This window comes from Uranotaenia lowii, chromosome 1 (genome assembly GCF_029784155.1).
Source record: "Uranotaenia lowii strain MFRU-FL chromosome 1, ASM2978415v1, whole genome shotgun sequence".
NCBI classification, from domain to species: domain Eukaryota; kingdom Metazoa; phylum Arthropoda; class Insecta; order Diptera; family Culicidae; genus Uranotaenia; species Uranotaenia lowii.
This window is the reverse complement of record NC_073691.1, coordinates 52,611,229-52,639,092: the sequence shown is the minus strand read 5'-3', so window position 1 is coordinate 52,639,092 and position 27,864 is coordinate 52,611,229. Positions and strand designations below refer to the sequence as shown.

The 27,864-nt window shown below is 36.1% G+C and overlaps 2 protein-coding genes across 2 annotated transcripts in view; one reads left to right on the top strand and one right to left on the bottom strand.

Annotated features, from left to right (window-relative positions):
• LOC129739215 (SET domain-containing protein SmydA-8-like) overlaps window positions 1-13,798 on the top strand; it is a 114,230-nt gene extending 100,432 nt beyond the window's left edge. The window contains exon 7 of the mRNA XM_055730637.1: window positions 13,174-13,798. Coding sequence (XP_055586612.1) covers window positions 13,174-13,290 — 117 coding nt within the window. The 3' untranslated portion in view covers window positions 13,291-13,798. The remainder of the gene's footprint in view (window positions 1-13,173) is intronic.
• Window positions 13,799-21,982: 8,184 nt separating this feature from the next.
• On the bottom strand, window positions 21,983-22,699 carry LOC129760125 (uncharacterized). The gene has a single exon (XM_055757712.1). It carries the CDS (start codon window positions 22,697-22,699, stop codon window positions 21,983-21,985), a length of 717 nt encoding a protein of 238 aa, XP_055613687.1.
• Between the last annotated feature and the right edge of the window lie 5,165 nt (window positions 22,700-27,864).

The following is a 27,864-nucleotide window of genomic DNA, read 5'->3' as shown; positions in this document are numbered from 1 at the left end:
CCGTACAGCAATACGGATTTGGTTCGGTGCACAGTCAATCGATCCAGTCAAGATCTCATCCATTACGATTAGAAAAAGTAGCGGTGATAAGATACATCCTTGTCTCACTCTAGCAGTTACCGGGATTGGTTCGGACAAGACACCGTCGTGCAAGACCTTGCACGAAAATGCCTCGTATTGTGCTTCGATGAGATGGACTAGTTTCTCTGGGACCCCTCGTCGCCTTAGAGCCGCCCAGATGTTTTCATGGTTAAGTCGGTCGAATACTTTTTCGAAATCAACGAACACCAGCAGAAGAGAGTCCTGGAATTCGTTGATTTGTTCCAGTATGATTCGTAGCGTTGTGATGTGGTCCACACATGATCGTCCGGATCGGAATCCAGCTTGTTGCCGTCGGAGTGTAGCGTCGATTTTCTCCTGGATCCTGTTCAGGATCACTTTGCAGAGTACTTTGAGGGTTGTACAGATCAACGTTATGCCTCGCCAGTTACCGCACTCTGTCAGGTCTTCTTTCTTCGGGACCTTTACGAGGATATCCTGCATCCAGTCGGCCGGGAATGTTGCAGTATCCCAGATGTCAGCGAAAAGACGATGCAACATTTGTTCTGACAGGGCAGGGTCGGCTTTCAGCATTTCAGTAGGGATGCAATCGATCCCAGGTGCTTTGTTGGATTTAATGTTTTTGATTGCCGCTTCTATTTCAACCAGCGAAGGCGCTTCCGAGTTGACGCCATTAATGCGACTTACTGTTGGCGTTTCGAGCTGCGGATTCTGTTGACCATCGCTATTCGTGACTCGGAAGAGTTGTTCGAAGTGCTCAGTCCATCGTTTGAGCTGACCTGTTTGATCGGTCAATAACTGACCTGCTCGGTCTTTCAGCGGCATTCTTGCATTAGTCCTTGCACCACTGAGGCGGCGAGAAATGTCATAAAGTAATCGGATATCTCCAATGGCGGCGGCTCTTTCTTCCTCTTCGGCTAGGGAGTTTGTCCAGGCTCTCTTGTCTCGTCTACAAGCTCGTTTAACTGCCTTTTCCAGCTCCGCATATCGTAAGCGGACGGCTGATTTTTCTGACCGGGTACATGCCTACTCAATTCCGACTTTCGCCTTTCTCCGATCATCGACCATCCCCCAAGTTTCATCCGACATCCATTCACTTCTTCTTCCACGAACTTTACCGAGAGTACCATGGCTCGTCGTGATAAAGGCATTCTTGATTCCGCACCACTGTTCTTCGACTGTTCCGTCTGTCGGCAATTCAGAAGCTCGGGATTCCAGCTGTTCAACGTATGCCCTTTTCACTCTGGATTCTCCAACCGACGGACGTCGTACCGACACCCGACTTTCTCCTCGCGCCGTTGGACACGCGCAACTCTCAGTCGTATTTCGCCAAGGACGAGGTGATGGTCAGAAGCGATGTCTGCGCTTCGTTTGTTGCGGACATCAAGAAGGCTCCTTCTCCATTTTCGGCTGATGCAGATGTGGTCAATTTGATTTTCAGTTCGGCCATCTCGGGATACCCAAGTGACCTTATGTGCTGGTCGATGGGGGAAGAGCGATCCACCGATCACCATGTTGTTGTTGCCACATAATTCTACAAGCAGCTCTCCGTTTTCGCTCATCTGTCCTAGACCATGGCGCCCCATGATGTGCTCAAAGTCCTGATTGTCGGAGCCAATCTTTGCGTTGAAGTCGCCTAAGTGGATTTGAATGTCACCCTTCGGAATTCTCTCTACCACGCTGTTCAGTTGATTGTAAAACTGCTCTTTCTCCTGCAAGTCGGCAACGTCAGTTTGCGCATAACACTGGACCATTGTAAGATTTCTAACCCGTGTTCTGAATCTGGCTACGATTATTCTTCCGTTTATCGGTTCCCATCTAATGAGGGCCGCGTAGGCCTGCGGGCTTAGCAGAAAACCAACTCTTCGTTCCCGAGTAGCATGTTCTCCTCGTATGCCAGAGTAAAGCAAGACTTGCCTGGATTGTGTCTTGTGTTCTCCCGTGTTAGGCCAACGGACTTCGCTCAGTCCCAGAATTTCAAGCTTGAAGCGGCTAGCCTCTCTAGCAAGTTGTTCCAGTTTGCCTTGTTGGGCAAGGGTTAAAACATTCCAAGTTCCAATTCGTGTCCGTGTTTTCATGCTAAAAGTCGTCGCCAAAGTTCCAGATCGGTCATTTCTTTCGGATTCCGTAACAATTTTTAATCGGGAGCAGTAGGTTGTTAGCCTAAAGTCCCTATCCCGCGATGGGGCTGCCATCTTGGACTTAGCTGGCGGGAGCCGCATTTCATAAATTCAGCCGCTCGCTGCGAGACAGACGCTGTTTGAGCCGCCCCTGACCTGGAGAACAGGCGTTCGGTCGTTGTTGCACGCCGCCCCTGACCTGGGGTTAAAAATTATCTAGTTTGCAGGATAAAAAATGAACCGCGCAGAAAACTATCTACGTGAATTCCGATAAACCACGTTTATTCTGAAAACCGCGTAACAAAGACCTTGCAAATTCCAGGACCGTGGAAACTAGACCGCAGGGGATATGAAGGGGAATATTAAGAAAATAATTCACGATTTGATTCGTGGAAGGACTTAAATAAATACTTTTACGCTAATTTTTGCATGGGCAGAAAGTAGAGCTGTTTTCGGTTCATTTTCACCAAAAATAAAATATTTTGTCGATGACCCCCATTACAAAATTTTTTTTTGAAAATTTTCTATTTGACAAAAACTAAATATATTTTCAGTGTTTTATGATTTCATAGGTGCTAATTAACTTAGTTTTAACTTTTAATACTTTTAAGTTGAACTGGTTACTCAACAATATCATCAAAAAATTTGAAAATTTTTCATTTTTTTAAACTAGTTACCGATGCTTAAAAATTATATCTTATTATTATCTTTCAATCCTTAAATTTAGAAATTGAATCCTTTCAGCAGTCTGAGAGCGTCAAATTATCTGAAATAATAAGAATAATCTAGAATAATATAAATCCATATTTGAATCCATTTGATTTTATTATCCTTAGATTTTCTTATTGTGGCAACACTGGAGCTAATCTAAGCTTTGAAAAAGAAAAATAATATAATGAATATTGAAATGATGAGTTTTGATGAGAAATTAGTTTTTAAAATTTTTCTAAGTTAAATGTCTCAAAATTCCATCGCACTTCAGACTCAACGCAAATCGCTACAGCAGTTCATTCTAGCTTAAATTTTGCTTGTTACTGTCTTTTAATACAGCGATACTTATAATTAATGTGGAAATTTTAAATTTTTTCAAAATAAAAAAAGATTATTAATATTTTGTTGGAAACCAACCAATCTTTCCAGACGTTTTAATTTTTTTTTTTTTTCAAAACGACAAACCTTGAAGAAAAATAAATAAAAAAAATTTTAACAAAAAAATTCTATTCCATTGCACTGGTATAATTTTCATGATAAAAATGTCTAAATATGGACTTCAAATCTAAAAAAAACGTATGGGAACTCACCGACCAAATATTTTAATTTTGCCTAAAAATAATAAAGAAAAGGCTAAATTTTCCATTTCTGAAAAAAGCATGAGCTACTGTATTTTTTCATTTAAACATCTTCTATAAACACACCGTTAAATACACGGTGCATGGACCTTGTGAGGACCTCGAAAATTAGATTTATGACGCCAGTTGGAAATCAAAGATGGTGGTTTCCACCTAACTTTAAAATGCATTGAACATCTTAAACTTGCATGAAACACTCCTTATTACTGGTATAGGGTCTTAGGACTCAATTAGAAGAAATCGAATTTCGCTGTCTGACGCTATGGTACGCCATCTTGAAATCCAATATGGCGGCTTCCACTCTACTTTAAAATATTTAAATGTCTGAAAATTGCAAAAAATAAATTCTTATAAAAAAATTTAAAAATTATGTAGCAAAATCGGCATAATATGACAATATTATTAAAATATCATGAGAAAAAAATTGTCAATTGTGATAAAAATATGAGAAGAATATAGCAAAAATTTGAAATAAACACACACCAATGACCAAAATATAATAAAAAACAATTAAATAAATTTGATAATAAAATCAAAAGAAACTTTGATAAAACTATAAGAAAAAAAATGACAAAAAATTTACAATAAAGACAAAACTCGAACTAAACATTGACAAAAGTTTGACAACACTATGGAAAATCTGACAAATGTGATAAAAATATAATATCTATAATAATAAGAATAACCAATAAAATATGACAAACAGGCTGAAATTTGTAAATAAAATGACAGAAATCTCACAATACTTTGAGAAATGTAGTTGAAATGTGATAAAAATATGACAGAAAAAAAAACAAAATTACCACAAAAAATGTCAAAGCTTCGATATAGTTCTGTCTGTTTTTTTCCATGCTATTGTCAATTTTTGTTTTTATTTTATCATTTTTCCATTTGTCGTTTTTCATGGATTATTTTGTCAGATTTTTTTTTTGATTTTCAAAATTTTTGATAGTTTATACATTTTTTTTTTCAACTTTGTTTCAACTACAGTCGTTTTAATATCTTCATGTCATTCACAATTCATATAAGCGATGCAGTTCGCGAAAAATAACTGAAAAACTTGTCCGGTACAACTATGTTCGATGTTTACTCTTGTATTCGAACTAACAAACATCGGCTCCTGACTTGATAATAGTGCTACATATGTATATTACAAGCTCTTAGTTTTGTCTTGATTTTGTCACATTTTGTCATTTTTTCGTCATATTGTTATCACATTTGTCATATTTGTATGACTTATTTTTCATTATTTTTTTCGAATTATGGCCATATTTTGCTAAATTTTTGGCATTTAATTGTCGTATTTGTCATCGTTCTGTCATTTTTTGACATTTTTTTTCAGAATTTTGTAATATTTTTATCCCCTTCTTCATAATAAATCCAGATTTTCATCATAGTTTTGACAGATTTTTTTGTATTCTAGTACATTTGACATATTTTTTTGTCATTTTAATGTCAATTTTTTCTACTACCGTTGTCATAATTTATCATAGTTATATTGGTTTTATCACTGACCATATTGACTTGACACTCGATTTCGTTTGTTGGATAATTTTACCAACAGTACGCAATATCGATTCTAGAGTGCGCATCGATGGATTTGAAGAAATGCTACCTCAATTATAAAGTGCCACTCAACTTTAAAAACAAGTACGCAAACGGGTAAATTTTTCATACAGGGCATTTTTTTGTAAAATTTTGCAGGTTCGCCACCTACCATCAGAATTACGAACCTTCAAAATTTGACTAAAAATTTAGCCAGAAAATGGGCGAATTTGTGTTCTAAGTGTCATGTCAGTGTGGGGAGAACTGGGAACCCTGGTTTGCGGAGGACACGGTTTCGTTTACGTACGGGTTTGAAAATAAATTTCAGTCGAATTTAGCCGGGTTTTATTAATTATTCGATGCGATATCGATTAGTGAAGTGTACGCGATAGTTTATATTCATGCTTGTCCAACACCTCGCAAACAGAACAGAGCAGAGAACGAATTACACTTTTATCATTTCGGTTTCCGAGTGCACTGCTCAGCCGATCAACGTTCACTTATCTTTTTGCCGAGTGCGCCCGATTGCGGTTGCTCTGACGGTCGGGTGGACGTCGCTCGCTCTAAAGAAAAGAGAAGGAGCTGGCAAGAAAATTGTGCTCTAGCGACGCTGCTGTGCCGCTCAGTGTATCAAGCCAGAAAGATTTCAATGCAGGAATGTTTTCTTCAAAAAAGCCGTTATGCAGTGCGGAACAGTGCATCAGTTGAAGAGGTCCAATGTAGGTTTATGTATGAACTATTTTTGTACGTAGCCGGGCCGGGCACTTCCTGGCAAATTATTTGAAAAACATGGTGAAAACCGGGCAAATAATCTGAAATTCTCCATTCCATAAACCGAGCAATATCCGGCCAAATCTGAGGAAATTCCAGACATTCATCTAGTAAAGAAAAACGACTTACATTTTTTTTGTCGCAACACATCAGCAGTGTCAAATTTATGTTTAAAGCATACGAAGTAAAGTTTTGGTTTGATGTTTGATGAAAAAAACTTTCACAAATCCAATTTTTGACAAATAATTTTAAACTGAATTCGATTTTCTTGTTTCATTTTCCAAATAATGTGGATGAAACTGGGCAAAATCCAAGTAGTTTTTTCACAATATCCGGGCATCCGCAAATTGCTGTTTACTTAGGTTTATGTGCTCTTGATATCGTACGTGGGAAGCATTAATTTACAAAAGCAGCAATTCGAAAAGTAACATTTACTCAAATTATCCAAAAATCTTTGCCTTTTAAACAAACCGTGAACATTACGCAAGAATCTGGGACAAATTTAAGTAATAAAACTTCAAAACTTTCACAAATAGTAAAATTTAGGATTTATCTTCCTTAACCGCTACGCTTTTGATATTTTTCGACCGAAGAAAGCTATCGTAGCTAATCATTTGTCCTGGTGCAGAACATCAATCTAGAGGAACTCGCTTAGGAATGAAAAGATAGGTGTTTTGGACAAAGTTGTTAATTTGCATATTTTGATATAAAATTTAAAGGCGAGAGATTTAAAAATAGCGCGATAATAACAATAACTTTTTGTAGTGCATTTTTCAAGTATTTTTTTTTTATTCAACCGTATCTTCTTGGGTTAAGATTGTAGAACTTTGATATGTTAAGCAAAGTTGTGTATTTTGTTGAGATAAATAACTTTGTAGAAGAAACTTAAGCTCTAATATGCTAAACAAGAAAGTTATGATTTATATCTCGCTATTGGTGGACTTCTAAACTTTATATTTCATATAAAAATATGCGCTTTATTATACAGAACAATGTTGTCGAAAACACCAGCATTCTATCTTAACTACCTTTGGCGTTATTAATTTAGTTCCGTTAGATTTATGTTCTGCATTGTAAATTCTGACGCACTTCCAAACATCGATCCAGACGCAACCGATGAAGACAAACCGAGTTTTCTGTAAAGCTTCTCTATCGCCCGAGTGCGAACGAATTTATCTGCACCGGGACGCACTTCATCAGTTTGCTTGCTTCTCTTGCCCACACTCGGGTGGACGCTTGGTCGCTCTGGAGGTAACGGAGCATTTTTTTAAAGATTCTCCGTTTGGGAGAGCACAGCGAAAAAAATACACGCTCTTACTCTGAACGGGCAAATCTGAGGAGCGATGCCAAGCATGGTTTATATCATGGAGGTTTCAAGGACTGTTTGGAATATTAAGAGAAATTTCATTTTTCAATTGTGTGTTTTTACTATTTTCTGCATGACGTTACGATTTTTTTTTATTCGGAGCTTCGGTGAAGTTTGCAAAATCAAATGAAAGTGGTGCTGGAAAGCTTTTGAGAAAGCTCAGATCAACGCTAGAGTAAGCGTTACAGGCGTTACTGCTTTGGAAAAAGTGCAGCATCTGATCACATCCAAAACACCTGAGAAAAAAGAAAATTCTATTTAGGACGATTTTCTAGACGGAGTTACAAGCTAAGTACAATTTTATAATATTCTTTTATTTTTACTGCTCTTTATTTTTAGTTTTCTGGATAAGTCTTTGTTTGGAAACTTTTTATCAGTTAAATGAACAATTAAGTTAGAATATGGTATTCACTCCTCCTTACATAAATTTTTTGATAAAGAAACATTCATTTTCATTCGAGTTGTTTATGATCTTAACATGAAGACAAAATTGATATGAATAATTTACAACAATTCATTCTTAATTTCGGTTGATGTTTGATAGGGCACAAGCAAAAAAAAACTTCATTGACGAACTTATGAAAGTGAAAAATAGATGGAGCTGATGTTGGTTAAACTTGAAAAGCTTTTCGCGTCATCGCTATCGCTAAACTTGCATGCAATATTGAATGAATGCGAGATAAACGTGTCAAATCCCGGGTTTTAATATGAATCTGTGAACAAACGAATTCATCCTCAACAACAATCACTAGAAGATAATTGTATTTCTATTTCATTTTTTATTGATTTTTTATATATTAGTTTGACTAAATTTACGGCAACCACGTACGCACAAGCAAATTAGATTTTTCATTCCTTTCAAGCATATCGTTGGAACTAGAGACAGGAATCATAGTAGCAAGAAATATTTCATTCGAGGAAATATTTCATGGCTAATAATTTATTTTAAGAAAGCTTGTATACATGGTCTGTTAAAGGGAAAGCTCTAGAATGAACTTTAAAAAATTTCACAGAGGTGGAGCTCTCACTTCTGCAATAAGAATCATTGATCAAATTTGCAGTTCTAAATGCTTTTTTCTTTAAACATACATTAATTTAAACATTTAACACATACAATTCTGATGATACCGCTGTAGGACAGGAGCAGTAAATCAATATGTAAAATTGTACCATTAATATTCGACGTCAACGTCAATCGTAATTTTTTTATTTATATTTGTTGATTCAGCGCTAAGATTGCTTATGTTCAATTCCCTGAAAAAAGGGTTGCTTAGTTGTAATAATGAAAGATAATATGTCCTGACGCCATCCGTCTGTGTTATTAGATGGGCAAGGTTACGATGACTATTGAATGAATGTTTTTGTTGAGATAACAGTTTAAAAAGGTTTTAAATGCCTCATCTTAGATAGAGCCATGAAATCAAGAACGGACACTATAGTTTGTGTTATAAATTTATTTCAAATACATAGAAAGTAATTTTCACTCTCTTTAACATCTCTCATAAGAAAAGGTAAATACACAGTCATGAGTGATTGAACCATACCGTTTCGTATTATAACTTCAAAGGAAAAATGTTGCTGTAATAAAACCTTATTTGAACAGATATGTATGTACTGTTTCAGTTAAAAAATGAAATAGGAACATTAATTTAGAATGAATGAAAAGTAATAGAGTTTTTGAATTTTTTGAATCATTTTAAGAAAATAAGTAAGCTTAGATGTCAGTCGTATTTATAAATTCTTTAGTAATTCATCGAAAATAGTTCATTCAATAGAATTTTGACGTTAGATTTCACTTAGTTATTCCTTGAAAATTTTTGATAGAGACAATTTTGCACACGTTTGAATATGAGTCACTAGCTGATCAATAATAAAAAAAATCTCATTTTATATTGTTTTCAAATTCAATAATAATGGAACTTTAAAGTCCAGGGAATCAAGCGAACAATAAACTCTTGCCAAAAAATTTTAACCATCTTTCATTTTCAAAATTGTTAACCCTATATGTTACTTTTACAGAAAAATAATATTGCGTGACAAACATTCGAATTGGTTAAAAAGTAGTTGATAATAGAACTATACTATTCTCATATAATAAAGCATCGATCATTTAGTAAGGCAAACAGTACGTGAATTTCAAATCAATCAAAATAATGGTTTAGTGAGTAGCAGCTGAATTTCATTCGTACTAGAAGAATTAAGTTTCATGGGTAAGCTTGCAATCATAAAGAAAATGAATTTAAAATTTTACAAAGTTTTATCCACCTTAACTCTTGTTATCTACCTTTCCAATTTTTTTCATGTATCCCTTAAATCCCTTTATATAAAATTGCTTCAGACCTCGTGTTCACAATAGGTATATTTTTTTTTTGTTTCAATAAATAAGAAGATCTTAGTAAAAGCACTAAAAAGGATTTGAGGGTACAATCATATATGTAAGTTGAATGACTTTCTGTATGGGCATTATGAAAACAAAACTATAAGTAATTGTACTATAGTAAGTAGTAGTCTGGTAGAAAAATATTTACTTGATTTAGTAAAACAAAAAAAATTGAATTTGTAGTCATCTATTTAAAATTGTAAATACTATTCTAAATACACGATTTCTAAAATGTATGAGGCAAAGGAGAATAATGAATAAAAGAATTTACAAAATGGCAATAAACGCGAAATACTGTTTGAAAAAATTGTGCCTGAGCACTATTAAATTATACTTTCAATTAAAGTTATTTTCTATCTTAAACAATAAGAGCCCTTTTGAAAATTCTTTGTTTAAACAGGGATAATAGTTAGGAAAAGGAGCTAAATAGTTTGTCTAGGATGAAATGAAGATGATAATAATTTTTAGTGAATACTTTACTCGATATATTTTTATCGAATTTTATCGAATGCCTCATAGTATAGGAGTTTCCTTAGGAAATGTTTAGGAGCATAGGAGGTGTAGGAAACCATGATCGCACCATTTACCAAAATGGATCCTGATCTTCACCTTTCACTAACTAACATAACCCCCTCCTTGGATACTTGAATATAGATTCGCAGACGTACAGACGGTTTCCATAGTCGGTGATACTAACTTATTTCTGATTCTGAATATTTCAAAATTATTTTTGGAGTATGCAGGAGCAAGAGGTTGCTAGTTGAACCTAAAGAGTACCATACTAACATTCCATCCTTTTTCCCCTTTGACTACTAGGACGTGGCCGGCGCCGTTATTAATCATTTTCAAAAACGGAGAGCATCAGTTTTGTACAATGAGAATGACTGCTAATCCCAAGCGTCATTTTTTTGGACTTTGTGCAAAATTGATGGCCTCGATTAATCACGGAGTAGCAACCATTGGCGATGTGGAACTTGTTCTGCTTAGCCACGCCAGCGATTATGGAATTCGAAATGTATATATTGAAAATAAATGTAAAATCACTAGAAGCATCACTAGATAGAATTTATAAAATCTGTTTTTGAGGCATTTCGAATTCAATGATTTAAGGTGGATATGAGTAGTCAATCAAGCTAAGCTAAGCTAAGCTAAGTGTCATGTCAGTGTGATCAGCGGTTTCATCATATGTTTGTCAGTTTTTTGTTATTTTGTTTTTGCTATTTTGCTATTATTAGGTATGTCATTTTTATAATTATTTGTTCTAATTTTAGTTCTGTTAGGTTTTCGGCATTGTATTTTCAAATTTTGATTATAAATTGGACATATTTGTCCAAATTTCGTCATATTTTAATCACATTTGTCGTCGTTTTGAAATTTTATGTGAAATTTTTGTCAATTTAGATATGTTTTTATCATAATTTTGTAATGTTTGTCATATTTTTGGCATATTTTTTTACCACATTTGTTGTGTTTCATTCGATGTTCTGTCATTTGTATATTTCAGTTTGACATAGTTCTTTCAGATTTTTGTAATAAGCCAAATTTTTGTTATATTTTTGTCATTGGTCATCAGAAAAGGAGTAGGCTTGATAGCGGCACGTTATCCAAACAAACGGGAAAATTGTGCCTAGCCTTTTTTCTACAGATTTCATCATATACCTGAGAAACCTGAAAACCATAAAAGGATTAGAAAATAAATAAATATTTAGGGCATAAAGCTGATCCACGTAGGGATTTTGAAGCATTTAAGCTTATAACCACATTGGGTGAAAAATGACAGATTGTTATTTGAGTTTGAATTCTTAGAATTAGATACACTTATAACAGGATAGGCGAGAGTACATAAAAGCTTTCTAGCAAACGAAAAACAGGCATATATGAGCTAAAAGAATCATACATTATTGATTCACAACTACAAAATTCAGGAGATTTGAGTTTACAATGATCAGAAAATGTTCTAGCCAGGATGCTACAATAAGGGCAAATAAGCGATTTTATGATGACAAAGTTGGCATTTAGCCTATCCACATAGCAATGAAGCTTTTTTCAATCATAATATTGGAAATAAGGACTTTTTTTAACTTCCTTTGTTAAATTCTGACATACATTAAAAAATGAAGTCGGGCAAAAGAGGGACATGTACACACTAAGTGGAAGATAAATATAGGTACAATAGTACCTCTGAATCATAGCTTAACCATACAGAAGATTCAGAACACAAAGTCTTGATTTTATATATTTTTATTTAACTGACCAGTTAGCACTCTTGTTAGACGACTACAATGAGCTTATGTGATGCCAAATTTGAAACAAGCGATATTAACACTGCACGAAGCTGTAGCAGTGGATTCCAGAACCAGGATTGACGTATGATACGAAATATCAGAGTACGATATTAAAGGAGCTTTGACTCTTCTTAACACTATAACCATTCTAAAGCTAAGGGAACATGTGTCAATACAAGAGAAGTGACATATATTAGGTGAAACAGATATGACTGTCGACATGCGATACAAGTTTTGATCAAAAACTTGATTTAATAGGGAATTTTAAAGCCTTTTGGCAACCTAAAAAAAAAACAATATTTTTTTTTTTTATTTTTTTTCCACGGAAACGATATTTGTACGGCTTCAATGATTGAATAACCATGACGCAATTTTTACAATTAATTATCTTTATATGAACGGACATTTACCTCCACAAAATTCTGTTACCAATCCAAAAATAGAAGGGACTGAATACTTGTCCATTATAAGGAAAATTCACTAATTTTGCGCTTGACGTAACAGATATAACTGATGTAATTTAGATCATATTCTTCTATGATTTCAAAACGGTTAATATTAACAGATAGCCAGAAGCAATGAGACCGTATGCGATGCGTTTGCGATTCACATTTGAACACTTGTAAAGTGATTTTATTGAACGGAGTTACTAGGAGAGCAAAGAGATTGTGTAAATGAAAAATCATATTCCAAATTGGTAAAACGAGAAAATATGGAAGAATACAGCTTGTGCAAATGCATGTACTACATATGCACTATTGACATACCCTTCTTTTTGTAATAAGCCAAATTTTTGTTATATTTTTGTCATTGGTCATATTTTGTAATTTTTTTTCTGTACTTTTTTCAGATTTTTTAAATTTTTGGTCAAACAGATAAAAATATATACTTTTGAAGCCCTTTCACTCAATACCCGTATAGTGGGGGGTTCATGCGGTTCACAGCAGTTTAAAACATTTTGATGTTAAGTGGAAGCCGCCATATTGGATTTCAAGATGGCGTCGGACAACGAATTTTAACTTTTATCCGTTCAGACTCCTTTGTGAATTTGACATTGGAATTCGTTTTGAAGAAGTTATTAAATCTCCAAATTTTACAAAATTTCGCAAAAATTTTGAAACCGTTTTGTTTTTGAGACTGATTACTATGAGAAGCGTTAAGAAAATTTTCAACTCTCTACACAAATCAGTTTGTCCTCTACCTTCGTTTATCTTAATTAAGATTTTATGGGGTGATGCTACCGTGTTGTCGTAGTTCGTCGTTAATTTACCCTTCTTTTGTTTCTTGATTTTTGCAGACTCTGTCATCGCCGGGCGATAAGCGAACCATGGCCCAATTCTTCACCTGGGTACAGAACGAAATTAATGAAATCAACAAATCTGATCCAACAAGGGTCTCTAAGAGCGCTGCCTAGCTGTCGCATTCGAAAATTCACGGCCCAAAAGTCAGCAACCGACCAGAAACAAAAAAAAAGTCACCCTAATTGTCTTCTGCTCAACTGCTGTTTAACATAAAATAATCATTTAGCCTTCAAAAGGATCTAAGTTTCGGTTTACTGCTGCTAGGCTAAAAATATATCTCTCTGCCAAGGAAACACGTGGAAACTTTATCGTTTTCCAGCTATCCTGGGCTTATAACCGTGAAAAGGTGAATCGTTTGTTGAAATTAAGATTCTGCGGAACCACACCGACGTCGTCGTCGTCACAGAACGAGATCTGGATGAGAAAAACCGGGAGCCGGGAGTCGAAAATATCGCTGCCATGGTCATCAAGTGTCATGCGAGCGGAACACTTAGGCCTCTACATTAACCAACTTATTTTGGGAATCACGAAGAAAGAAACTGGAAAGGCTTGCACTCTTATCGAGATAATGGGAACTTTTGCTGTTTTCTCTTGATGGGGTTGACTAAATTGGTGTGTTGAAAGGTCCGACAAAAGAATACAATTATTCCAATGGATTTTTTTGCGGTTACATAACAAAACATTAAAACGAGATTTTTTTGCTGAACATTTGCGTTTTATTTCAAAGAAAGAAAAGTTGATTTTTTTTAAGGCTCATTCACACGAGATTAAGAGAAAAACACTCAAGACAGTCACATCACGATCAGGAGAGCATATCAAAATAACAACTTAAAAGAAATGAATCATAAGTAACAATTTCAGTTTTAGTAGAAACTGGAAAAGCGCTTCAAAACTTCGTTATAAAACAACGTTTAGTTGTATACTTAAACCCCATAAAAAACATCTATATAGCACCTACGAGAGCAAGGAAGCCCTCCTATAAGAGGTTTTGAAGTCTTACAAGTCTTTTAAACAACCATAAAGACTCAAAAGGGCGTATCCAAGGGATAATCTATTCTCGTTGCAGAAACTTATTCTGTTACGAAGAAATTGTTTCCGAAAAATTTAAATTGAATTTGCTTTTATTATATTATAATGTTTTTAATGAAAAAATCACCAGTCATGCATTTATTATCTGGACAAGACAAAAACAATAACAAGTTTATAAATTTGCACAAATTAAGAAGTCTACAGTTTCTGCCTTTCGCCTTTATTTATGCATTTTATGCAGAATCGTGTATGTTATTTCCATCAATCAATTTTAAGTTTTAATATTTTAAAACGTTTGGACGGTTAGGACTCGTTTTGGTCAGGTTTCGGACGACAGTGACGCAGCTGTAAACTGACTTGAATTCTGGATTTACGATTCGGGCACTGGATCAAGGGAGTTGCGACTAATGGTTTTGAAGGTTTGGTCCTTGCAGCAGAAGAATAGAAAGTGGAAATCTAAAAAAAAAGGTGTTTCCTATTTCGCGATTGAAATTCGTTTGTTTACATTTTCATATGTGATGAAAGAAATTAGAGAAACATGAACTATCAAAGAACGAAAGAACATAAGCCGTAAATATCATGAAAATTTCGAAAAAGATACAACGGCTCACCGACAGGACTTGAACCTGCAATCTCCGCTTCGGTACAACGGCGCGTTAGCCAATTCCACCACGGTGAACGTGATGGAACCGGCGAACACGAGCAATCGAGCTCTGCCGATCAACTGCTGGACCTTCTATCGAAACACCATGTATATCCCGCATGTGATCTTTCCCTCTATTGATCTCTCTTGTTTCTCTAACCCCACCCATCGACTCGGGATTTTAGCCGAACGAGCACATGGTCGATTGCTTCGGGTTTGCCGCAACTTACGGTCAGATGAAGAAGCAATCAGTGCCGCTCAAGGTTCCGAGCAGACCAGTTACACAGGGAGGTGTTGCTCTGTTGAAATCAATACTGATGTTATGAAATCGCTTGGTACATCTTTGTACCTGAAAATGATCACATTTTCATATGTGATGAAAGAAATTAGAGAAACATGAACTATCAAAGAACGAAAGAACATAAGCCGTAAATATCATGAAAATTTCGAAAAAGATACAACGGCTCACCGACAGGACTTGAACCTGCAATCTCCGCTTCGGTACAACGGCGCGTTAGCCAATTCCACCACGGTGAACGTGATGGAACCGGCGAACACGAGCAATCGAGCTCTGCCGATCAACTGCTGGACCTTCTATCGAAACACCATGTATATCCCGCATGTGATCTTTCCCTCTATTGATCTCTCTTGTTTCTCTAACCCCACCCATCGACTCGGGATTTTAGCCGAACGAGCACATGGTCGATTGCTTCGGGTTTGCCGCAACTTACGGTCAGATGAAGAAGCAATCAGTGCCGCTCAAGGTTCCGAGCAGACCAGTTACACAGGGAGGTGTTGCTCTGTTGAAATCAATACTGATGTTATGAAATCGCTTGGTACATCTTTGTACCTGAAAATGATCACATTTTCATATGTGATGAAAGAAATTAGAGAAACATGAACTATCAAAGAACGAAAGAACATAAGCCGTAAATATCATGAAAATTTCGAAAAAGATACAACGGCTCACCGACAGGACTTGAACCTGCAATCTCCGCTTCGGTACAACGGCGCGTTAGCCAATTCCACCACGGAGAACGTGATGGAACCGGCGAACACGAGCAATCGAGCTCTGCCGATCAACTGCTGGACCTTCTATCGAAACACCATGTATATCCCGCATGTGATCTTTCCCTCTATTGATCTCTCTTGTTTCTCTAACCCCACCCATCGACTCGGGATTTTAGCCGAACGAGCACATGGTCGATTGCTTCGGGTTTGCCGCAACTTACGGTCAGATGAAGAAGCAATCAGTGCCGCTCAAGGTTCCGAGCAGACCAGTTACACAGGGAGGTGTTGCTCTGTTGAAATCAATACTGATGTTATGAAATCGCTTGGTACATCTTTGTACCTGAAAATGATCACATTTTCATATGTGATGAAAGAAATTAGAGAAACATGAACTATCAAAGAACGAAAGAACATAAGCCGTAAATATCATGAAAATTTCGAAAAAGATACAACGGCTCACCGACAGGACTTGAACCTGCAATCTCCGCTTCGGTACAACGGCGCGTTAGCCAATTCCACCACGGTGAACGTGATGGAACCGGCGAACACGAGCAATCGAGCTCTGCCGATCAACTGCTGGACCTTCTATCGAAACACCATGTATATCCCGCATGTGATCTTTCCCTCTATTGATCTCTCTTGTCTGCTCGGAACCTTGAGCGGCACTGATTGCTTCTTCATCTGACCGTAAGTTGCGGCAAACCCGAAGCAATCGACCATGTGCTCGTTCGGCTAAAATCCCGAGTCGATGGGTGGGGTTAGAGAAACAAGAGAGATCAATAGAGGGAAAGATCACATGCGGGATATACATGGTGTTTCGATAGAAGGTCCAGCAGTTGATCGGCAGAGCTCGATTGCTCGTGTTCGCCGGTTCCATCACGTTCACCGTGGTGGAATTGGCTAACGCGCCGTTGTACCGAAGCGGAGATTGCAGGTTCAAGTCCTGTCGGTGAGCCGTTGTATCTTTTTCGAAATTTTCATGATATTTACGGCTTATGTTCTTTCGTTCTTTGATAGTTCATGTTTCTCTAATTTCTTTCATCACATATGAAAATGTGATCATTTTCAGGTACAAAGATGTACCAAGCGATTTCATAACATCAGTATTGATTTCGTTTGTTTAGTTTTTTTATGTTGCGGTTTCGAATTGCCCTGTCAGCTAGACTGAACAAAATAACACATAGAAAGGGGCGTGATAAGTTTGTTTGGTTTTATAAAAAGCAAAATTTATTTTGAAAAGAAAAACTTACCTTTATTTGTCATTCTCACATATTATTTAGATTTATAGGTGTTTCTGTGAATCTTTGACGTATTCCTACTAGGACGCCATTTTTGGTAAAGAATTTGTTTTTTATATCTTTTTGGTGAAATTTTCAAACATGAAGCATTTGATTTTCAAACTGGTTGAACAATTGTTACTCGCCTAACAATATTCATAATAAATCTTCTGAAACAGGAAAAATTAAAGAAAATCATACTTAACATATTCGATAGAAATTCTCAATTTATATATCAAGCCCAAAAATATCGATGAATTACGCTGGGATGCATTTTATTCGCATGAATTTCGTAAAATCAAACGACAAGTTATGAAGTTTTTTTTTTTGTACATTTATTTAACGAGGGTATGTAACATAAGTTTTCACCCTTCTTAAAACTAATTGTTATTTTACACTATGATTACAATTTTTCAATGAGTTTGGTTTCATTTAAAAAATCAATTAGTAATTTTGTCCTACTCACATCACCATACATGAAATTCTCCTGGCTTATCTTATATTTTATCCTACTCTCTGAGTAAACCTCACATTCAAACAAAATATGATTAATAGTGATTTGTACCTGACAAGTATCACATATTGGTGGATCTTCTTTTTTCATCAAATGTTGATGCGTCAACCTAGAGTGTCCTATCAAGATTCTAGTAAGAGCTCTTTGCTCATTACGACTACAAAATGCATAATTTATACGCTCTATAACAGGTTTGACTATCCTCAGTTTGTTAGTAGTAAGCAAATTCCAACTTTCTTGCTGGGCTTTCCTCAGTGAACTTTCAACCCAACGAATTATGTCCTGCCCTGGTATACACACATTACTCATCTCACCCGTTCTACCCAAACCGGCCAAATTATCTGCAGTTTCGTTTCCTGGTATGCCACAATGGCTAGGAATCCATACTAAAACCAGATCTTTTTTCCTCATCAAGGATTCAATATTTTGTACGATTGGGTGTGATGAACCGTTCTCAAGAGCAACTAAAACGCTTGCAGAGTCTGTGAAACATACAGCTTTTCTATTGACCCTTCTTGCGACCATTTCGAGTGCGACAGCTTCGGCAGAAAATATGGACATTATTGAGGGAAGTTGCTGGGAGATTTTTATTCTAGGGCCAAATATTCCAACTCCTACATGACCATTGGCCACAGATCCATCAGTGTAGAACTTAGCTTGATCTTTGTATTTATTCCAAAGGATATCTCGGAAAGTAGTCACAACTTTTTGCTTATTGTCTCCGGCTCTGCATGATATTTTCATGTCCCAATCAATCGATGGTATAGGATCATTCCATTTCCTACCACCTACGTATAAAATTTTTTGAAGCCTTGGCAACATTTCGCTGGTTATATCATAGAAAGTCTTATTTGCATTATTCCATAAGCAGCTCATCGATTTTTTAGACTTTTCGAGTACTCTGACTGCCCTCCTCACAAGAACATAACAAAGTAAGCTTTTAAAATCTTTCCGTCCACTTTCAACCACTAGAGATGAACAGGGAGATGTTCTAAAAGCTCCCGAGCTTATTCTTAGAAAACTGTGATATGACACATCTAACTGTTGTAATTCCAACGGATTAAAAAGTTCAGCCGCATACAATAATTTCGATATTATAGTTGCCATTCCAATCTGCTCCAAGCTTTTCCTATCACCATGAAATGTCAAAGCAGATAAAAATCGTTCTCTTACTAGACAAGATGCTCTGATTTCTTTTATGTGTCTTTTAGCGTTGTCTCTTCTGTTCAAATAGGCACCCAATATTCTCATAGAACGAACTCTTTTCAGAGGAACATCACTTAACATTGGTTTAATACCTTTAGAAAAATTATGGGTTTTTTCTTTCTTTGCAAATATGCATTAATTGACTTTTTTTTGGGTTGATGGAAAATCCCACACTGTTGGTCCAGCTTTCTATAGCATTAAGACTTTGCTGAGCCTGACGTAAACCGCACCGAGTGTACTTGGAGCCAATAATCAGTAACAAGTCGTCAGCATAAACCATCAGTTTTCCGAACGGTAGTTTCATTTTCAATACTGGGTTAACCGCTAGTAAGAATAAGGTTACAGACAAAACGGCACCTTGAGGTACTCCATTTTCCTGACATTTATCATCCGATAAACATCCACCTACTCGCACTTTAAATCTTCTATCAGATAAAAACTCTTCTATGACTTTGTACATTTTACATCCTATTTCAGCTTTAGATAGCTCTTTTAAAATTGCCGGTCGCCATGTACGGTCATATGCCTTAGATAAATCTAAAGCAATAAGCTCGGTGTGTAATCCAGAGTCATGGTGCTTATCCAAAATATCTCGTAAATCAGAAAAATAGTTGGTAGTACCTCGTCCTTTGCGGAATGCATACTGATGTTCGTGTAATAAATTATGTGTTTCTAAATGCTCTTGCAGACGACGATTGATCATTCTTTCATAAACTTTGCCAATACATGAAGTCAATGATACTGGGCGATAACTTTCGAGTTTACCAGTCGGTTCACCGGGTTTGTGGATAGGTACAACAATACTTTCCCTCCAATTGTTAGGGTATTTTCCTTGGTTCCAAAGTTCGTTATAAACTTTCAAAAGAAATTGCTTAGCTGAGAAAGGTAATCGTCTTATCATTTCATAAGTTACGTCATCTGGTCCGGCGGACTTTCCTTTTCCACTTTCTATGGCGCAAAACAGTTCATGAATGGAAAATTCCTTATCCATTTCCGGGTTTTCTTCAACAGTTATATTAACATCATCAAATATATTTTCTTTGAGAAACTCTTTAAAACACTCAGGAAACCCATCTGTAGAAGAGTTGGTTTCAAAAATCTCAGAAAACTTTTCAGCAATGATGGTTTGATCTTCGACGTATACATTTTCAATATTCATTCTCATAATTCTAGTGGCTTTTTTACCTGTTAACTGGGAAAAACGGTGCCACATTGTTGTAACATTTGTCGATGGATGGAAACTAGTTGCAAAGTTTATCCAAGAATCTTTTTTGGCTTTTTCTACTGCTTGCCGCGCTTCCAATCTTAACTTTCGAAAATTTGAATAAGCTTCTTCGCGTTCAGAGGGGTTTAAATAAGATTTTTTTAAATTTTTTAATGCTTTCTTTCGAGCTTGAATTGCTTCACCCACGTTTTCAGTCCACCAGTAACTATATCTGGAGGATGTATTGCCACTAGATCTCGGAATTGATTTCGCTGCAGCAGAGATTATAATATTTGTAATATTTTCCACCGAAACAGAAGAATTTTTAGTCATTAATTGATCAATGTTGGTTTCAAAAACTTCCCAATTTGCTTCTTTCATACGCCATTTCTGAATCTTTGGAATATTTGGAGGAGAGCCATTCAAACGAACTTCGATAGGTAAATGATCACTGTTAACAGGATCTGGAACAGTTTTCCAGGTGAACTTATTTGCAATATTCGAAGACACGAATGAAACATCAAGGGCAGATGCTTCAAAACCTCTGCTATCAATTCGAGTGTATGAACCATCATTCAGAGGAGCAAGACCATTTTCGGCAGCCCAAGCTGCTATCTTCCCACCCATTCGATTTGTTCGGGTGCTATCCCAAGTAAAGTGGCGGCCGTTAAAATCACCAGCTATCAAAATTGGCTTTGGTAGAACATCAGTAAGTTTACAAAGGTTATCAAACGTGAGATTTGGAGATTTGAGTGAATTGTATACCGAAACAACCGTTACTTTGAAGGGAAAAAAAAGTTGCACAGCAACTGCAGGGATTTGTGTATCAACATCAATCACTTCATGCGGAAATTCGCGCAGGATTGCAAGAACGGCAGGGCCCCTACGGGTGTTGGGTTGAAATGAGGAATTATATACTACATACCTATCGATCAAAAACTTGCTGTAGGTCTCCGTCAACGTTTCCTGAAGACACAGTACAAAAGGTAGGTCGTCTTTAATTTTGTTCTGGAATTCTGCTGCATTTGCCCAGAAACCTCTTATGTTCCATTGGATCATAAAAAGTCTACTGCGAGCTGAACCCACTTCCAAGGCATGGTTACCCCTTTCAGATGGCGTTCCTCTACCCATTTCGCTGTTGCTGCGTTCTTCATCAGGAATCGTAGAAATCATCTCATTCGGGACGTCTGCAAGGTGCAAGGCAGCAGAATGTGTGTCTGGATAGGAAAAAGTTTCAGATCTACTCACCGGGGAGAGATCTTTTCGTTCAAAGATCGATTCCATCCTGGAAAAATCGTTGGAAGTTGTTTCTGTCGACACCAAAGCTAATTGTGTTGGAGATACTGAAGTCGCTGATAGAGTGATCCTTTCCATCTCTAATTCCATTTGAGATTCATCCGGGAGGTCTGTAAGGTACGAGGGAGCAGGATGTGTGTCTGGATGGGAAAACGTTTCGAATCTACTCACCGAGGAGAGATCTTTTCGTTCAAAGATCGATTCCATTTTGGGAAGTTCGTTTGAAGCCATTTCTGTCGCTATTTGTGTTAGAAATAGTGAAGTCACTGGTCTAGTTGCATTTCCAATCCGATCCGTCTCATAGTCAATTCGGGACTCATTCAGGAAATCTGGAAAGTGCAAGGCAGCAGGATGTGTGTCTGGATGGAAAAATATTTCAAATCTACTCACCGAGGAGAGATCTTTCCGTTCAAAGATCGGTTCCATACTGGAAAAATCGTTGCAAGTCGTTTCAGCCAACCGTAAAGCTGAATGTGTTTGAGATAATGAAGTCTCTAGTCCAAAGTCGATTCCTATCCGTTCCGTATCATAGTCCATTTGGTTAGCAGGTAAAGTCCGGATTCCGTGTTCGTAATTTCCTTCCAATCTGATTTTTGTCGGGTTTCCAGATTCGTTGCCAAAGTCTTCATCGTGTTGTCGAGTGGTAGTTTTTTGTAATTTTCCCGTTACGTGGGCGAAAAAACTGATCGTTATCGGATTCATGCTCAGTTTCGCTGACGTCAATTTGCTCATTATTCGAATCATTTTTATTAGCTTGGGAGTAAGATGCTTTTTTGGAGTTTCCTTCACAAGAGTACTTGGTGGTGATTTGTCGTTTGCTTCTACCATTTTCAAAATCCATCTCCCGAATATCGGTGGTCTTTGTAACAGGCATTTTTTCGTGTTGCTTAGAGAGCATTGGTGAAGGTTTTCGAGATCGAGATCGCTGTCTTGTGATAACGGTCCCCGTAGAGGAGCAGAGGGCTTTCATCTGAGCACGCATATCATTCAACTGTCGTTGTAGTTCTGCAATCTGTTTATCTTTTTGTTCCATCAGATTGTTTTGCAATTCCTGAGCGTATGTAGTAGTTCTCTTGGAATCGGCCAGTGCTTTGCGCGCTTCAGCAAAGGAAAGACCTTTATCGATTCGCAAATGTATGACTTCGTCTTCTTCTTGATATTTAGGACAAACCTTTGACATCGGCGAATGGCCAGCTTTGCAATGCAAGCAAAAGGCAGCTTTCGCACACGTCTCGTCTTCCGTCGTGTGGAAGTTAGCAGAGCAGTTTAAACAAATTGGTTTCTCTGAGTTCGGGCAATTTTTACCAATGTGTCCGTATTGCGCACATACTCGGCAGATCATCGGTGTGGGATAATACTGTCTAACACCAACTCGCAACAGGCCAAAAAATACATGAGTCGGGAGAACTGTACCGGTGATATTGAGGACTAACAGAGGAGTGTTTTTAAGCACCTTACCCACACGTTTCTTTATCCTACGGACGTTGGTAATGCCTTGTGGTTGGAGCAATTGGAGCAAATCTTCTTCTTTAAATTCAATTGTATCCGGCTCATACACTACACCTTGTACGACATTAAGCGATGGGTGAGAAATAACTTCTACTTGACTACCATCTGACAAAAATTTCATGTCGAGCAACTTCTTGTACAAAATCTCAGACCGGGTGCGAATGACATATCTAGATCCTCTTGCTTCTCTGGATGCCGAAATATGCTTGATATTTTCTCGTCCCACAAACCTTTCCACTGACAAACTGATCAGGAAAGGGTTAGCGGGCAATGGTAGGACTTTAGTACCATTCTCGTCACTTTCAGATGAAACCGTTTTACCTCTCATAAGCAACACTCTCGTAAATCCATCATCATGAGCCGTTCGCATGAAACCAGGAAACGCTTTTTGCCCAACTCCATCAGGAGGGGCAGGGTTGGGCCCAGGCATCAGCCTGGAAATGCCAAATCACCCAACGGTAGTATAACCTCTTCACAGCTGAATATAAACAATCGAATCCAAACCAAAATGTTCAAAAACTGTAGTTTAGATAACCGAAAACGCGAAAATTTCACTGCACACGTGTAGAAACACAATTTAGGCAGCCACTTGTAACAAAACTGTTAATTTAAACGTCCAAATTATAACCGAATTCCGCAAAAAATAGTCCGCTTGATAAAACACGTGTCTATAACCTCAAATGATGAGACAAGATGAGTTATGAAGTGTATTTACTTTATCATTGAAAATTGTGAAAATGATCCATTGAAAAATTTATTTTTCTTGTCTTGTCCAGATAATAAATGAGGCCGTTCTTGGAGTCAAAGGGGTAGAAGTGCATTAAAGCTGATTTTGAGAAATAAAAATACTTAAAGTTCGATATGTTCCAATAAATTCCATAGATATTTTTCATGAAATTTTTTAATCAGTTTGATTTTCTAAAATAAAAACATATTATTTGACATAATTTTTAAGAAAAACAATGCTTATTTGTCGTGAATTGAGGCGACACATGATTTTTTATTTTTGCACTTATACCCCTTTGCCACCAACACATTTCCATTTTCAAGTTGGTATGATTCAGAGATTTAATTAGATGAAAATCAAATAATTTATTAACATACTAGCTGACCCGGCAAACGTTGTTTTGCCATCTAGGACAGTACGAAACACATTGACGGAAAACATTGTGCGAGATAAAAATTACTACATGAATTTCAAATTTATATAACTCATCTAATCATTTAGAGAAAAGCTAAATTATAATACCAATTTCAATGTTTTAAAGAGTTTGAATAATTCAAAATTAAATTTGATCTATCGTAATATTTGCTTTCTTCAGCTTTCTAATTTTTTTTTTCATCCAGATGCGATTCAGAAGCTGAAATCTGAGTCTGAATTCTGAATCTGAATTTGGAATCTAAAATTTGAATCTGAATTATTAATTTAATTCCTGAATCTTAATTCTGAATTATTAATCTGAATTCTGAATCTTAATTCTGAATCTAAACTCAGATATTTGATTACTGGCAAACATTGTGTATCTTATGGTTGTTTTTGCTATATGATTATTTAATAATAGGGAAGTAAATGGTGATGTCTTAATGAAATATCAAAAAGATTATTTTATAAGGCTTTCAAACATAATTTTTGATTTATTAACTTAAACAATACTACATGAAAACAACACAAACAATGATTATTAATTTTGCAGAACGGTAGAGTGAACAATATTTTTAGTTATTCCCTGATTCGTTAACACGACCAAATTCGATGATTACCCACGCGAGAACACGCCACGTAGAATTGTCCATGTGAAAAACACGGTGTTCTCAGATCGAGACCACAAACGGACATGGTTTGGTCTTGTGCTTCGTTTATAGTGATCGCAAAAGCCAATCGGATTGGGAATTGAAGCCGTTTGAATTCCATGGGCATATCCGTTGGGATCATTGGTATTCTAGGCAGTAGGACATCTTCTCCTCGAAATTTTTCATTTAAAATGGTTACCCCGATAACGTTTTTCATTTATTTCTTAATTACTAAACGCGTGAAAAGCCGTGGAGAGTTTAAATTTCGTAGCAAAATTACTGGCGATCCTACTTTAAGTTGGAGATGATGTGGTGGCAAGCCTGGACAATCAAAAGAATTTAAAAACTCGGAGGGGTAGTTTACCGTTTCGTTGGCATCGCAAATGGTTTCAATAGATTTGTATGACACTCAATCTCTTGGTATTAAATGTTGAATCCTAATATTTAGATTGTTTACTACATCATTTTTGGCAGCCAAGATAGCTCTTTCTGCCAACCACTCGTGTCTTAGAAAGTTTTTGTCAAGTTCGGGGAATATGCGGTTAATGAGATCATTCTGGGACTCAACAATTTAGCAGAAGTCTGCCGGTAATTTGATACATCCTGTGTTTTCATGCTCAGCTAATTTCCCATCGCCGATTTCTAGAAGCTTTTTTGAGAATACTTCAGCGGATGGCTCTTGAAGCGTTTCTACTCACATGTTCGTTTTCAAGTGTAATTTTTTAACAAACCTCCACAAATGCGATGATTTTATGCAAGCGTTCACCTCATCGGTATATGTTGACCGCAGAATGCGGGTAGGGTTTTTCTGAAATCCCCTAAAAGTTTAAAACGAATATCAAATATTAGATGAAAACGACTTACCTGCCTATGTATTTTTCTGCATAAGATGGTACACGCAGATGGCAAACCAAAGAGGATTAAATTTATCCGTCGTTTTCTATTTACTGCCACGCAACTGATATTTGATCCACACGACACCGTTATTTGCACGTCAGGGATGACAGACCCCATAGACGTTAAATTCTTTATGATCAAATATTTATTTTTTATATTTTCACTTTGTTTGTGGTTGCTAAGTTCATTATAAACCACCACACAGGTGAGCGTCGCTGTAAAGAATCCTATTTAGGTAATCGAGGCACCCGTCCTAACCACCTTAAGGCAACAATTCCACCAAATAAGACTCTTGCTATTTTTTTTTGTTCTTCTGAAAATTTTGATGGTGATTTAGACAGCCACATCTAGGTTGCATATTGTCACCACGTGCATTAAAATATGCTTGGTTGAGAAATAGGCGCCAAAATTTTTCATTTTTCCAGCGATCATTGATTAGTATGCTTTGGTTACTATCCCCTTCCGACGTTGGCTCGCGACGCCTCGACCTTGGAGACGAAAAACAAACCGCCCAAAGGAAAAAAAAAAAATCTCGAAAAAATGGAAGCCATGACTTTTATTTCATTCAAATTATTACAAATTTATTCATAACGGCCAATTCATGTGACTTTTTGTGTTTTTTATTCGATATAAACCGATTCGCATGGCTACAGAATATTCTAAAAATAATTTCATTCGTATCGTTTGAGTCATTTCGGAGGAGTAGTACTACAAACACCGTTACAAGAGAATTTTATATAATAGATTCATTTTTTACTGCAATGATGGGAAATGCACCCCGGTACAGTTAATCGAGAGATTTCATGTCTAATCATCAACTTTGTCAACCTAATCATCTAATACAAATAAATATTAGGGTGATCGGTTTTACCGGTTTTATATTCGAATCCGGTATTTCGATATTTGTTATTGATAAAACCGATAAAACCAGTAAAACTGGAATTTTTCCCAAAGTATATCGAATTCATGAAAAGGTTTCGTCTAATTGCAATTGTAAAGGCATAAAATACTCAGAATTGATATAGATGCTAGTGTGCTTTTATATTTTCCCTAGGTCCTAAATCTCATGATATTCATTATACTTTTCATCATCATTTTATTATTATAACTTTTCTGTGTGGTTTCTAAAATCATGGTAGTTTCATATTGTTTTAAGCAAATTTTGTTCCTATACTCTGTAACACAATATTCAGATTTATGAACAGATTTTACAGATTTAGTAAGAAAATTTAGTCTTTCATGAAATTAAACTGAAATTTTATTTAAAAAAATATTTTCCGACAAAAGTATGACTTAATTTGATTGAATGAAACACAAAACACTGTCACAAAGTTTTTGGTTAACTCACAGAATTACAGTTTTTGGTGTCCAAAAAACGGATGTTTTCTCCACAACCTATGTCATAATCGCATTCATGTTGCCTTTCCAATATTAAAACGAACGAATAAAAATCTTTTAAAAAATCATAAAATTTTGACAATAATAGGATCTGATCTGTACGCTCTGCTGTTGCTATGAAAATTTTATAAACTTATAAAAACTTTGTTACTGCTTTTTGTGTTGTTAAAAAAGATATTGGTAAAAAAAATTCAAACAAAATTCAAACATGCGTTTAAATACTGACTCTGTTGAATCATTTTATGTTTTAAAACAATGTAGAAAATTTTTAATTAATTTTCAACATTTTTTTTATAAATTTAAAATTTGTGAAAGCCCGTCACCGCTTAAAACGATTTTTATAAAACTTGACCTGTTTTTTTTTTGAAAAAAAACATTTTTACATATTTTAACCAAATTTCAGTTTTTTAAATGAAAAATACAGCGATTATTGTGAAACAATCTTAAATTTCCTGTAGCTGTATCTTTTTTCAGTCATTGTAGTTACACTTATACAGTCTGTAAATGTTGTGGAGCGTAAGTTTTATAACTGAACCGAAATGTGTGAAAATTTTAAGAAAAAAATATCAGCTTAGAGAGAGATGGCAGCTTATTAATTCTTTTTTGAATGTCACTATAATTTTTATTAAAAAGTTTACATGGAAAGTTTAGCAATAATCTAATCTCACATGAACCTTGCAGTAAGGTTTATTATGCTAATATTTTGAAGCTGATTCAACAACGTTTTACTACTTGTACTCAAAAAAAAAAAATTTCAATTCGTTTATTTGAAACGTCTCATACTTTTTAGTTTCACGGATCCGAGTTTCCGTTTTTTGTTACACAATCATTGCATATTTATGACACTTTACAAAGTTTTTTTTCACATTGTTATCCACTTTAAACGGTTCAGATTCGCGTCCAGTTTTTGTG

Bases quoted from the DNA above. Each gene is read 5' to 3' on its own strand.
- LOC129760125 (XM_055757712.1), bottom strand. From the start codon at position 22,699: ATGATCTGCCGAGTATGTGCGCAATACGGACACATTGGTAAAAATTGC.